The sequence below is a fragment of the Pan troglodytes genome, chromosome 8, assembly GCF_028858775.2.
Source record: "Pan troglodytes isolate AG18354 chromosome 8, NHGRI_mPanTro3-v2.0_pri, whole genome shotgun sequence".
Taxonomy (NCBI): domain Eukaryota; kingdom Metazoa; phylum Chordata; class Mammalia; order Primates; family Hominidae; genus Pan; species Pan troglodytes.
The window spans coordinates 82,313,521-82,328,392 of NC_072406.2; the positions used below are offsets into that span (position 1 = coordinate 82,313,521).

Genomic DNA, 14,872 nt, shown 5'->3' on the forward strand with positions numbered 1-14,872 from the left:
GGCTAAGGTGGGCAGACCACTTGAGCTCAGAAGTTCCAGATCAACCTGGGCACATGGCAAAAACCCCATCTCTACAAAAAATACAAAAATTAGCCAGGCTTGGTGGCATATGCCTGTGCTCCCAGCTAAGGTGGGAGGCTGGGGTGGGAGGATCACTTAAGCCCAGGAGTTCTAGGCTGCAGTGAACTGTGATCATGCCACTACACTCCAGCCTGGGCCACAGAGTGCACAGAGTGAGACCATGTCAAGAAATTAAGAAAGGAAAGAAAGAAAGAGAGAGAGAGAGAGGGAGGGAGGGAAAGAAAGAGAAAGAGAGAGAGGGAGAGAGACAGAGAGAGAAAGGAAGGAAGGGAAGGTAGAGAAGGAAGGAGGGAGGGAAGGAGGGGGAGAGGGAGAGAGAAAGGAAGAAAGGAAAGAAAGAAAATTTGTTTATTTGATTTTGGATCCAAATCAGTCCACGCACTGCAGTTGGTTGATGAGTCTCTTATACCATAGGTTCCTCCTTCATCTCTTTCTTATTTCTTTGCAATTCATTTGTTGAGGAAGCTGGGCCATTTGTCCTATAGGGTTTCATGCAGTCCGGATTTTGTTGATTATATCCTCCTGGCATCATAAAACATGTTTCTTTGCTTTTTTATAACTTGGTGGTTGGATCTAGAGGTTTCATGAGGTGTAGGTTCGAAAACTTTGCCAAGACTCCTTGGTCAGCGGGGAGCGCTCGTGCCCGAGGAGGCGCGTCGTGCCTGGTTGTCTGTATTGGTGTGATGCTGGTGGCCATTGATGCCTCTTCTCTAGATTCCGCCATTTGTTAGGAGTTGCAAAGCTGTGGTATTCTCATTCTAGCATTGCTCCTTTCCTTCTTGGGAATGCTTCTGTAGAGAGAAACTACCTCTCTCCAGGATGCTTTTTTCTTAAAAGGCTTCAGTGAGGAGGGTGGATTCCCCTTGCCTTCTGCACATTCCCATTTGGCCCTTGACCTGAATGCAGAGGGCGCCAGTGTAGACCTAGTCCTCTGCTTCTCAACATGAACTGGCTACCAGCTTCAGTTACCCGGCCTTCTCCAGGCTTCTGGACCCAATAGATCAACAGTGTCCAGGGATCTGGGGGCCAGAAAGGAGTCTCAGAGGTACTGGGTATAATGCACAATCACCATTTCTCAGTTGCATCATGGAAACCCAAGAACATTAACAAAGAAAACCCCTCTGCACGCCCTCCCCCAGTGGACAGTGACCACTGGAATAGACACTTGTCCTAAACCAGCTGCACAGTGTACTGTGGCTGTCCACATATACTTGAGGCTCGAGTGTGGAGTGGGGAAGCATCAGCACCCAGGCCCTGGGGAAGACCATGAACTGAACCATAATAATAATGATGATTCATAAAGAGAGAGCTGAGACTTGCCGCAGACATCCAGATCACCAAGTTCATTCAAAGATGAAAACATCTGAAAAATGCCTCCTCTGCTGCCCCAAAGCTGCCGTCATCCCAGTCTGGACAAAACACCCATGTCATCTCAGAGACATGAGAGCTGGATGCACTGGTGCACACCGACAGGGTTTCTGTGGGGTCAGAGGTGGTGTCCTGTCATCTCCCAGGGGTTCCACTTGGCCTGTGTAGAAGTAAGAGCTGAGGTAGGAAAAAAAAGAAAGAGTGGGGCATTCCCCTAACATCAAAGGTTCAGGGCATCTCCCAGCAGGAAAGTCCTTAGAGATTAGCCTCTCTGCATTTCTCCATTGCAAACTGAGCACCGGGTTGGGGGAACAACATGCCAGGCTGCCCTGGGCCTCTGTCTGTCCTTTGACTCAAGCACGTACAGTATGTTGATGGCACTGTGATGGGACCAGGACTTCAGAGCTCTCCACATGAGTACTAAACCTGTGGGACACAACACTAGAATCTCAGTTTTTTGTTGTTTTGTTTTTAAATCATCTACAAGACTCAAGCCATGAGACCGCTTTATGGCCAAATCACCCCTTAAAAGATCCTTGGTAAAAGCTTGCCAATCTAAGTCTGCTAGACTGAGGCCCAGAGTCCCCTGCCTCCCCTGACCACTGGCAAACCAGGATAACAATTGGGAAGTTCAATTCCTAGTTTCTAACAGTGCTTTTGTTTTCTCCTGGCCTACTACAAATATGTCAAACAGTGTAATTAGATTGAAAAAACAACCACAGTGGCTTCCCATTGCTCTCCTTTGCAGGTAAAGCCTTGGAAAAGGCTGGGGGAAAAGAGTTCTTGGAAACGGTAAAAGAGCTTCGCAAATCCCAAGGCCCTTTGGAAGTCGCCGAAGGTAAGTGTGGAACTAGGCTCCTGTCACCAGCATGGCCTCACCCTCCTCTCTGGAGTCTCCAGCCTCACGTGCCTCATGCCTATTCAGCTTATGAGTCAAAGTATGCCATAACTAATCAGAAAGCTGTTTTAGCATCTCAGGTAATTTGGGCAGGCCCATAGAGATCCTTTCAGATGTCCTGGGGACTCCAATATGTTTGAATAATTCAAGTCAGTTTGCATCAGATCCCCCAAAATGGTCTAGAGCCATTGGGTGAACTTTGCATGTGTGTGATAAAATACACATACCATAGGACTTACCACTGGAACTATGTTTTGTTCTTTTTTTTTTTTCTTTTGAGAAAGAGTCTCACTCTGTCGCCCAGGCTGGAGTGTAGTGGCATGATCTCAGCTCACTGCAACCTCTGCCTCCCAAGTTCAAACGATTCTTGCGCCTTAGCCTCCCGAGTTGCTGGAATTACAGGCCCATGCCACCATGCCTGGCTAGTGTTTGTATTTTTAGTAGAGATGGGGTTTTGCCATGTTGGCCAGGCTGGTCTCAAAGTCCTAACCTCAAGTGATCCACCCGCCTTGGTCTCCCAAAGTGCTGGGATTACAGACATAAGCCACCACACCCGGCCGCTGGAACTATTTTAAAGCGTATAAGTCAGTGGCATTAAGTACTTTTACAGTGTTGTGCAGCCATCACCACCACCTAGTCCAGAGCTTTGATATCACCTCACAAAGAAACCCTGTTGGGTTGATCGGACTCAACACCAGGTCATGGGGGTGACAAAGTCCAGCGGAGTCAAAGGAATGAGAAAAGATAGTTTGAGAGAGAAAGTGGGTCCAGGGGGCTGTCACTAATGTGTGGAGGTTGTGAAGGCCCCGAGCTCTGGAAGCCCAGGCTATTTATTGGTGATCAAACAAAGAAACAGGTGATGAGGATGTGGGGGTCGAAAGGGCAAGCGCATGATCTACAGCTGTGACAGTTTAGCATTTCCTTTGAAGCATTTGGAACATATTCTGCTACTTGAGATAATGGAGAGCAGGTTCTTTTAACTCAAGATACAATCGATCCTGGGAGAGCAAGGAGCAAGAAGCCAGCAAGTCTAGACACATTCAGAGCCACGAGCCCTGGATTCTATCCAAGCCACGAGGGGTTTTATGCCCTGGGCTTAGATTATGGTGTGTCAGGGTGGCCTTCCACCCTTTGGCACAGAGCTTGGTGTTCCAAAGGCCACAAGGGGTTTTCGAATCTGGACCCCGGACATGTTCCAAGACTCTTTTACATTATGTCAGACATGCAAGCCCTGCCTCAGCTTCTCTCAACACTTAGCTTTTCCCCCAACAAACCCCCTAACCATTAAACAGTCATGCCCAGTGCCCCGTCAGGCCCTGGCAAGCACTAATCTACTTTCTGTCTCTACGGATTTGCCTATTCTGGACATTTCATATAAATGGGATCATGCAATATATGACTTTTCTGTCTGGCTTCTCTCACTTAACATTTTTTTCAAAGTTCATCCATACTGTAGCATGGGTCAGTACTTATTCCTTTTCATGGCTGAATAATATTCCATTTTGTTTAACCATTCATTTACTGATGGACATTTGGGCTGTTTCCGCCTTTGGTGATTGTGAATAGAGCTGCAGTGAACATCTGTGCACAAGTTTTTTTTTATCATCTCTTGTCCAGGATATTGGGCAACTTTTTGACAGGTGGATTCAACCTCAGATCCATGTTCCCACCCACACGACTCCCAATCAGTTCACTCCTTGTACCCTTAGTCAGTGCCAAGTGCCGCAGGGCTTCAGAAGAAAATAAAACCCACCACTGCCCTCAGATGCATAATTGGGGCACAGAGCAGGAGCCACGACCTCAGTGTAGGGGAGCGTGGGAGGACTGCAGTGAGGCTGTGAGACCCCTTGGGGGTGGGACACAGAGGGCAATAGGAGCACTGCATGCGAGAAGACGCGTGTCTTACATGAGCAGGGAGTCTTGGGTCAGCACGTGGGAGGAGAGAAACAGCAGCCAAGATGAGTCTGGGCCTGTGGGCTGTGCGAAGGGGTCTGGATCTGACCCTACATGGACATGAGGGCACTTGGAAGTTTAAGCAGGGGGCTGTCCAGATTAGACTTGATTGTTATAAAAGTAGGGCCCAGGCACTGTGGCTCATGCGTGTAATCCCAGCACTTTGGGAGGCTGAGGCAGGCGGATCACAAGGACAGGAGTTCAAGACCAGTTTGACCAACATGGTGAAACCTCGTCTCTACTAAAAATACAAAAATTAGCCAGGCATGGTGGTGCATGCCTGTAATCCCAAGCTACTCAGAGGCTGAAGCAGGAGAATCACTTGAACCTGGGAAGTGGAGGTTGCAGTGAGCCAAGATCGTGCCACTGCACTCCAGCCTGGGCAACAGAGAAAGATTCTGTCTCAAAAAAAAAAAAAAAAAAGAAGAAGAAAAGAAAAAAGTAATGGGGGCTTCCAGTCCAGAAAGAACAAGAGCCCACACTTTAAATCTCCACCCACTACTCCCCACAGGCAAAGCAGTAATAGATGCAGTGTCTCTTTAAAAACCCTAAGAGCCACACTCAAATATAAGATAAGCCTCCATGTAGACAGAGACAGGAGGGCTGCAGCAGCACCTGCAGGAGGCTGCCGCCCCAGGCCTGGGCTCCAGGTCTATAAGATGCAGAGTCGCTTCACTTTATACAGAGTATAAAGAGGGCCAGAGCCAGACTCACTGCCCAAAGCAAGGGGCTGCATGAGACTCTCGCGGCCTTTACAAGAAGCCAAAGCTCTAGCCACCACCCAGGGCTACAACTTCTATAAAAATCTGTCTTTCTAGGGTAGCAGAAGGGAGAAGAGAGCCCCTCACCTAAGCCCAGGGCCACATTGCCCACCGACTCAATGTTTGGCTCTACCACATCCCCGATATAACCATGAGACCAAGCCCCAACTCAGTCATCTAAGACGGCATCAGGACTGGGGGCCTGGGTGTGGGGAAGGTTCCCCAGAAACTGCCTGATAGGGTGCAAAGGAGAGGAAAAATAGCTGCTCTACACAGAATGAGAAGCTCCAACACACTTCTTTTTTAAATTATTTTTTAAATAGAGATGGGTTCTTGCTATGTTGCCCAGGCTGATCTTGAACTGCTGGGCTTAAGTGATCCTCCTGCCTCAGCCTCCCAAAATGCTAGGATTACAGGTGGGAGCCACCGTGCCCAGCACCAACACACTTCTAAACAGAGTTCCAAAGGCAGAAATAGAAAGTAGAAAAGCATTATTTAAGGAGATCGTAGCTGAGAATTTTCTAGGATGAAGCACGAGCCCTTAAGCTGAAAATATCAAGCAAAATACATGAAAATAAATCCAAAACCTGGAGTGTTGTGGTAAAGCCTTAGAAATTGAAAAATCAAAAGAAACCTTCAAAGTAACCCGAGAGGAGAGGCAGATCATTTGTAAAGAAATGATGGCTCTTCTACTGACAGCAGACTTCTCATCAGCAAAAAAAAAAGATGTGTAGAAACAGGAAAGAAATACCTTCAAAGCACTGAAGGGAAAAAAAACCTGTCAACCAAGAATTCCACATTTTGCTACACTGTCATTCAAGAATGAGGACAAAAGATGTACAATTTCAGACGTGCAGAAGTTGAGAGGCAGCAATCCAGACACTAGCTGGAAAGAATACAAAAGTCTGCACCAAGGAAATAGACATGAACCTGGAAGGAAGGAGAGGGCTACAGGACACAATTTTGAGCTAAGACATTGGTGCAAATATGTTAGGTGTAAGAAGCCATGGCCTGGGGCCAGTGAGTGTTAGCACCCTGGGAAAAATGGAGAAGGGGAGATGGTTCGCCACTGTCTAACACCACATTGCATTTCATTTAAAAACACCATCAGTTGTTAAGATATACTCTTATTGTATGTAACATTAAGAAAAATTAAATTTCCAAAATAAAGTGTCTAATAGGAGGCCCCACATAAAGCTGGGGCACATTAGTATAACAGCAAGCAAGACATGAACCCACCACGCAGAAAGGAGGAGCAAATATCTTGACCTTGGCATCCAGTGGACAGAGAGGAAAAAAAAAAAAAAAGCCTCACTAAAGAATTTGGCCAGGCATGGTGGCTCACGCCTGTAATCAAAGCACTTTGAGAGGCAGAGGCGGGTGGCTCACCTGAGGTCGGGAGTTTGAGACCAGCCTGACCAACATGGAGAAACCCTGTCTAGTAAAAATAGAAAAATTAGCTGGGCGTGGTGGTGGGTGCCTGTAATCCCAGCTACTTGGGAGGCTGAGGCAGGAGAATCACTTGAACCCGGAAGGCAGAGGTTGCAGTGAGCCAAGATCACGCTATTGCACTCCAGCCTGGGTGGCAAGAGTGAAACTCTGTGTCTAAAAAAAAGAAAAAGAATTTGAACCACAAGCCAGTGCTCCTGAAGATTTGCAGCCAGATCCAGTGCAGCTCAAAACCTGAGGCAGAGAAGAGAGTGAGACATAGCCTTAGTTTGGTAGTGTCCCCAGGTGACATAGAAGGAAATGTAATTTCTTTCTGGAAGAACTCAGCTCCAGGCTGACAGCAGTTCTAAGATGCTTCCTGATTTCAACAATATTAAAATGTTTAAACAAAAAAAAAGTGCATCTTAACATGGTTAAAACAGACCAACTGCAGTGCAGGCCCACCCTGTGGCAGGGGGTCAGGGAGGGTGGATCAAGAAAATATTTCAGGTGCAGAGTCAGTGAGAGGCAGCGATGCTGCATGTTCAGGGAGGCAGAAGCTGGAGCTAGGTAAGTCCAGGGTTTCCAGGGCTGAGCAAACTGATGAAAAGTCAGGACTTTCATTCATTTGTTGAATATTGGAGCACCTGCCTGCCAGTGACTGTGGCAGGAGCCAGGCAGCAGCAAGGAATACAAAAGTGCTTCAGTGAAGATGTCATCTGGGGCAGAACCAGTTCACGTTAAGCATCTACGGTGTGTGCTGTCGGGCGCAGGCATCGGGATGTGGATGTGATTGTAGGCCCTGAACACTCCTGAATTTTACAACCAGGCGGGGACCCCAGGGTAACACAGTACATCACTTAGCACAGCTGGCTGCTGAATTGCATGGCAGAGGCCCGGAGAGAATGGGCGAGGGAGTCAGGGACAAAGGAGGATAGCCAAGTGTGGAGACAGAGGTGCAGCCAGACCCATGTGTGCAGTGGACTGAGCCCACTGGCTGGTGGACGACTGGGCATCCAGAAAGAGCAAGAAATGGATAGACTCCAAGGGGAGAGGGGCCGACCATGAAGGGAGCCTGGGAGGACTGCAGTAAGGCCAGGGGGCAATCAGGAGCAGTTGCAGATTCTGAGTTTAAATGTGGAGTTTAAGGACCTTGGCTCCAGCAACCGTGTGGAGGATGGTTTGGCAGACAGAGGGCTGGGGCCCGAAGACCATCAAGAAAGCTGTATTGGATGAGGGTGGGGGTGGAGTGGGGGTGAAAATGAAGCACATGGGCCTGAAATGAGACAAGGCAGAGGAAACTGATGGTGTCTGCAGTGACAAAGAGGGGAAAAGGGGAATCGGGTTTCAGGAGTGAATGGCCATTTTACTGGGCACGTGTTAGCCCTGGGGCCCCAGAAAGGTCATGAGGTGCAGGTCCCTGTTGAAAGCTAAGGAGGAAAATGGCTTGCAGATGGCTGCTTAGGAGGTGGGGCTGCAGCAGAGAGAAGAGCACTGGGCCCAGACACGCAGGAAGAAGAGAGGCCATTGTGGGAAACTGAGGTGCTGTTAAAAGAAAACCCACAGTGTCACGGAAACCAGGCATCAGCAGTAGCAGCCTCTCAGCAGGACAAGGGGCCAACCTAGAGTCCCCTTTTGCTGTGGTGACTCCCAAGAACTGTGATGGCTCACCTGGGGGAAGGTTCTAGAAGCTCCCAGCAGCAGCACTGCCACCCTCAGAATGCAGGTCTTCACCAGGCAACATCACATTAGGTAAGAGAATGCCCCTAGTCATTATGTGGATAGGTGCTTATACCAAATACCAGGGTCACAACCCTTGAAATAACTTGACCCTCATCCTTGACACCTCTGGAGAACATTACAAAGCATTATGGCTACAAGCTGTGTTATTCATTTCCAGTTGCCATGAACATACTTTGTTTTGGACTGAAATGTCATCGTGCACTACCCTGAAAGTCATTTTTTACTTGATTGGATGTTTGACATTGCCAATAGGAACATATTCCTTTTATTTAAAAATGACTTTTGGCTGGGTGCAGTATAATCCTAGCACTCTGGGAGGCCGAGGTGGGTGGATCACTTGAGGTCAGGAGTTCAAGACCAACCTGGCCAACATGGTGAAACCCCATCTCTACTAAAAATACAAAAAATTAGCCGGGCATGGTGGCGGGTGCCTGTAATCCCAGCCACTTGGGAAGCTGAGGCAGGAGAATTGAATCGCTTGAACCCGAGAGGCAGAGGTTACAGTGAGCTGTGATCGAGCCACTGCACTCCAGCCTGGGCAACAGAGGGGCATCCTGTCTCAAAAAAAAAAAAAAAGACTTTACATTAGAGGAATACCATTCTGCTAGTAACATGATTATACTTTTAAAATATATGAAATAAATCAGCCATGACTGTAACAAGCCAAACTCTGTCCAGCATACAATAGCAGCCAGGTGCTCGGGAAGATGGCACCATGCAGGCAAGGCCCATCTCCAGGGTCCTTGGTTCTCAGCAGAGCAGCCTCCAGTTTTAGGGGCATCATTGTTCAGTCCAAAGAGGGACACTCTGCTTCTGGTGCACAAATATACGTGGTCGTAGAGTCAGCACGCATGGCGGGCCCCTACCCAGGGCCTCGGTGTATTGTGTGGCCTGGGTCCTGCACTCAGGCGTTCACGTGTGATGACACTGAGCCCCGTCTAGGCACTGGAAGGCAGGGAGCCTACAGCCTCCCCTGATGGACGAAGGGGTCCCTTGGATTTGGCTTCCACCCATGCGAGGAAGTGCAGTCAGTACTTCCCTGACACTGTGGACATTGCCAGGAAATACTTATCATAAACTAGGTGGGCATCATAGATTTCCAGTCAGTCTTTCACCTCAACCCCACACACAGCTCTGGAATACGGCGGACACACGTTTCTGTTACCAGTGCTGCCCCTAGTGGCCACGGACCCTTGCTACGCCGATTCCTGGGTTCCTGGAGGGGCATAGGGCGTAGACGGGCAGCGTGGGGGCAAGCATGGCTCATGGCTGAAGCTGCAGCTGCCTCAGGCAGATCCGAGGGAACTGCTCCCCTGGGGAGTCCCACAGGGACTTCCCTCGAGCTTAGCAGCCACGGGGCTTTATCAACTCTGTCACCAATGGGAACCACATTTAGGGGAGTAAACAGTAAAACAAAGGAGTATGACAGAAATTGTGCGACAAGGCTGGCCTAATTCAATTTCACAGCCCGCTTTTGAAACCCCACTCTCTGCAGGGCATGTGGAGATCATCAAATGGCAGTCCCTGTCAAGGAACTACACAATCAAGTTCAGTGGTTCTCAACTCATAGAAGGTCCTAAAATCACATAAGCATAAGCCCCTGCACCAGGCCTACTGAGTCAGGACCTCTGGGTGGTCAGTACCCTGACTCTGTGGGGCCCAGGCACAGCTATTTTTTAAAAGCCACAGTAGGCCAGGTGTGATGGCTCACGCCTGTAATCCCAGCACTTTGGGTGCCTGAGGCAAGAGGATCACTTGAGCCCTGGAGTTCAAGACCAGTCTGGGCAACATAGCAAAACCTCATCTCTATAAAAAAATTTTAAAAATTAGCACATGCCTGTAATCCCAGCTACTCGAGAGGCTGAGGCACTAGAATCACTTGAACCCAGGAGGTGGAGGTTGCAGCGAGCTGAGATCGCACCACTGCACTCCAGCCTGGGCGACAGAAAAAGACTCTGTCTCAAAAAAAAACTAAAAATAAAAAAATAAAAATAAAAGCCACTGTATTCATTTCCTGTGGCTACTGTAACAAATTACCACAAAGTTCGTGGCTTCAGACAACACAAATTTGTCTTACAGTTCTGGAGGCCAGAAGTCCACAATGAGTTTTAAGAGTCTAAGATCCAGGTGTTGGCAGGGCTGGTTCCTTCTGGAGGCTCAGGGAAGGATCCCTTCCTTGCCTTTTCCAGCTTCTAAGCTGCAACATTCCTTGGCTCCTGGCTGCATCGTTCCAATCTCTGTCTCCTTCATCCCACGGCCTTCTCCTGCCTTTGACCTCCTTGCCTCCCTCTTATCAGGTCCCAGGCTCACCCAGACAGTCCAGGATCATCTCCCCATCTCAAGAGCCTTCACTTAATCACATCTGCAAAGTCCTTTTTGCCATGTACGGGAACACCCACAGGTTCCAGGGAGGAGGACGTGGATGTTTTGGGATGCCATTACTTTACCTACCACAGCCACCAGAGAGGATCTGACGTGTCCCTTTAGCTAGGAACCATTGTGAGGAGGTAGCCCAACCCAGGGACTACTTGGCAGACCATATGAAAATGGCGCATCAGAGCAGCATTAAACGCTTCTACCCAAAGCTTGTGCTAACTGTGCAAAGCGATCCAGCCCAGCTCTTGCTCTCGTTAAACATAGTCCACATCAGGAGCACAGGATGCTGCCCAGCCAACGTCTCTATCACTGCCTTATCTCCAGATCTAACAGGTACCTGATGAGGTTAGGCTATAACCTAGGAAACCTTAGGAAATAACCCGAGGCATTTTCTCTCCTATGTCCCAGCCGCCGTCAGCCAATCCAGTGGACTCGCAGCCAAATTTGTCATCCACTGTCACATCCCTCAGTGGGGCTCCGACAAATGTGAAGAACAGCTTGAAGAGACCATCAAAAACTGCCTGTCAGCGGCGGAGGACAAGAAGCTAAAGTCCGTCGCGTTCCCGCCTTTCCCCAGCGGCAGGTAAGATGCAGTTCCCCTGAGTTGATTCCTCCGGCTTTTTCCCTGGAAATCAGCTGCTCCCCCACTTACATCTCATCTGGGTGTTGCCAAGGGCTGCCAGCACAGCCAAGTATGCTGACCAGATGACGGGGCAGGAAACCCGGTTTTCATCCTTCAGAAACCATGGGGAAGCGAGCCCACTGGCTCTTACGCAGCAGGTCTTCCCCGGCTGGGGCCAGCCCCAGTGCCTCCTTGATGTTAAAGCCCCAGGAGGAAGGCAGCCCAGGGGAGGAGCGGGAGGCAGAGGCCAGCTGGTGTGTTATTTTTTGAGAGCTTTCCAGGTTCAAAGTCCATATTCCCACCAGCTGTCCATGTCCAGGACACATGATCAGAAAACGCCAGGCTCGAAGGCCTTGCTACTCAGAGTGTGGTCCATAGGCAGCAGTGACCGATGTCAGAATGCAGAATCTCAGGCCCCCCATCTCCGACCTCTGGCTCCAGAATCCCCAGAGAATTCCATTGCTGCTCTGGGAGACTGCAGAGCCAGGAGTTCAAGGCTTTGATGAATACACCCAGAGAAGTGAAAATCTGTCCCCGAGTGATTGCTGAAAAGGAGACTGGGCAATGACTGGATTGTCACAGATCCCAGCTGGGCATTGTTTCAGATACGTAATGAGGATATCTGCTGTCACATAAAACATATCCTTTCCCTTCATGCCCCTAGCCAATCTATTGCTTTAATTTTGAACACCTTCTCACCTTGAGAGCTGTCCTTTATAATATAGCTATGGTTCATAGCTGTGTCCTGGGAAGCCCAAGAGGAAAATAATGAGACCTAGGTTCCTGCTGTAATCACACATCAACCTAGGCAAGCAGCATTGAGTCTCAGCATTCCAGGCCCAGAGATGCTGTGAGATGCATTCTTTCATCAGTGGAACCACGGCAGTGCTGTTCTGTGCTGGAATACATGCGATGGGGAAGAATTCCTATTAACAGGCCCCTCCTGGACCTGCTCCAGGGGTCTCTGTGGCTGACCCCTAACGACCATTCTGGCTGTGTCCCTGGAAGCTGGTGCTGTGGCCCAGCCTGGTGGATGGCACTATCAGTAGCTCCCTGGAACCTGGGGCCTTTAACAAACTTTCATTAACCCCGCCATGCCTGGAGTCACAACGCTGAAATTACATGGGCCTGTGCCTATGAAATATTAAGTGCATAAAAAAGGACTTACGAAGACAGGTTTGGAGCATACATTTTTGCCCTTTACTAAGCAATTGGGTTAGTATATAAACCAGTTTGGAGGGAGCCAATAAAACTTCTGTTTGCTTTTTTGAAGACCAGGTATTTTTAATGCTGAATGGCTAGCATTTTTAAAGCCAAGCTTGACTTGGTCAGGTGACATAGAATCAAATACAGGGAGATGGCACGGTGGCTCACACCTGTAAATCCAAAAGCTTTAGGAGGCTGAGGCAGGAGGATCACTTGAGGCCAGGAGTTCGAGACCAGCCTGGGCAACATAACAAGACCCATCTCTACAAAAAATTTTAAAAAAAAATTTTTTTATAGGCACGCGCCTTTAGTCCCAGCTACTTAGGAGGCTGAGGCAGAAGACAGATAGCTTGAGCCCAGAGGTTTGAAGCTGCAGTGAGCTATGATCACACCACTGCACTCTAGCCTGAGTGATGGAGCAAGACTTTGCCTCTGAAAAAAAAACTAATTTAAAAAAAGTATAATAAAAAATAAAATACGGGGCACTCTTCACTTGGCCAGCCCTGTGACCTTGACTAAAATCACTGTGCTTGGCAGGGCACGGTGGCTCACACCTGTAATCCCAGCACTTTGGGAGGCCGAGGCAGGCAGATCACCTGAGGTCAGGAGTTCAAGACCAGCCTAGCCAACATGGTGAAACCCCGTCTCTACTAAAAATACAAAAATTAGCCAGGCATGATGGTGCACACTTGTAGTCCCAGCTGCTTGGGATGCTGAGGCAGGAGAATCGCTTGAACCCGGGAGGTGGAGGTTGCAGTGAGCCGAGATCGCGCCACTGCACTCCAGCCTGGGCAACAGAGAGAGACTCCATCCCAAAACAAATAATTTAATTAAATTAAATCATTGTGCCTCTCCGAGTCAGTGTGACACCTATAAAGTGGGGGGCAACATGCCCCACCTGCCACCCCCAGGCTGTCCCTTTGGCTAGGGTCAAAGGAGATCATGCATGGACTAGCCCTGCACACAGCAAGGCCGCACACAGCAAGGCCCCACCCAGTAAAAACAAAGGCACTTCATGCTCCCATGGGTCCCAGGGACCAAAATGACATCAGCTCTTCTTTTGCTTTGGCACAGAAACTGCTTTCCCAAACAGACTGCGGCCCAGGTGACCCTCAAAGCCATCTCAGCCCACTTTGATGACTCGAGCGCGTCCTCGCTGAAGAACGTGTACTTCCTGCTCTTCGACAGCGAGAGCATCGGCATCTACGTGCAGGAGATGGCCAAGCTCGACGCCAAGTAGCCGCCGCACTTTCCAGCAGGGATCGGAGGACGACCCGAGTCCCAAGAGTGGGGTTTTGCTTTTTAAAAGGAGAGAGGAGGGGTGATGGCAGGGGAGTGGAGGGTGGCCGGGCAGGTCCTGCCGGCGCAGGGAGCCCTCTGCCCTTCACACTGTCCTCCAAAAGAGCCTCCATCTGTAAGGAAGCAGGTCTCCGCGAGGGGTTTCTTTCCATGTGTTTTCCTCCTGTTGTTTTAGAACTTTTTTAAAAAAACAGACCTCGTTTTAGATTTATAGCATTGACTTTTACACACATTCACACAAGAAAAAAATCCTTTCAAAATTCTTAAATCTTCTGTTCCTCCTTTTTCCAAGGGAAGAGGGCAAAAAGTGGCCTGGGCTCTGTTGGTGTGCGTGTTCCGTGGCGGAGAGAAGAAAATGGGAAAGACATCTCACTGGTGCTTTTCTCTTTTGTTTTAGTGCCCCCCGCCCCCATCCCTATAATATCTGTAACTACTCCTAAAAAGGTTTTGATTCAGGCTTTTTTTTGGTTTCATTTTGTTTTTTTAAGAAAAAGAAAATGAAAGGAAAAAAATAAAAGATCCAGTGTCTTTCTTACAACATATTCTTTTATTGCAACATTTTCCTCAGTTTGGAAAACTGTGTCCCCACACGTAGGTCCTTCTAGAATATTGTAAGTCAATAGAAGAAGGCCTGTCACTCACACACTGGGATTCCCACCTCGCTGGACCCCAGGTCAGATAGCACCAGGGCCTGTGTTTCTTAGGCCGAAGGTCCTGCCTCCGGGAAGGTGGGCTTCCCTTCGTGGTCCATAAAGACAGATACTTGGATGCAACCACCAGGGGAACAGCCATCCTCCAATAGAGGCACACGACTCACTTAGGCCTGGGCGACAGCCCCAACGGGATGGCCTGAGAACCCCAGAGAGGCTGGTGTCCCAAGGACTCTGCCCGAGTACCCAGAGGCCACCATCAAAAGGGAGCAGGGAGGGGCAGGGTGGGGAGTTGGGGCCTGAATTTCTTCAGATGAACTCATCAACCACTTCTGCTATGCAGATTTAACCCAGGCAGTCCAAGAGGGGCTCCTCTGGATTGGAAGATCTCTCCCAAATAGAGGAATCATTTATATACCGTAACATAGTCGGTGGCAGACATTAGTGCCCAGCTGGGCCTCCAGACAAGTGACCCTGGGGTTGGCCA

General features: G+C 49.1%; 1 protein-coding gene across 1 annotated transcript in view; it reads left to right on the forward strand.

Annotated features, from left to right (window-relative positions):
- The window catches only part of MACROH2A2 (macroH2A.2 histone), a 59,537-nt gene extending 45,264 nt beyond the window's left edge, over nt 1-14,273 (forward strand). Inside the window, exons 7-9 of the mRNA XM_001170543.5 lie at nt 2,198-2,287; nt 11,017-11,191; nt 13,511-14,273. Of these exons, the coding sequence (XP_001170543.2) occupies nt 2,198-2,287; nt 11,017-11,191; nt 13,511-13,676 (431 nt within the window). The 3' untranslated portion in view covers nt 13,677-14,273. The remainder of the gene's footprint in view (nt 1-2,197; nt 2,288-11,016; nt 11,192-13,510) is intronic.
- Nucleotides 14,274-14,872: the final 599 nt, after the last annotated feature.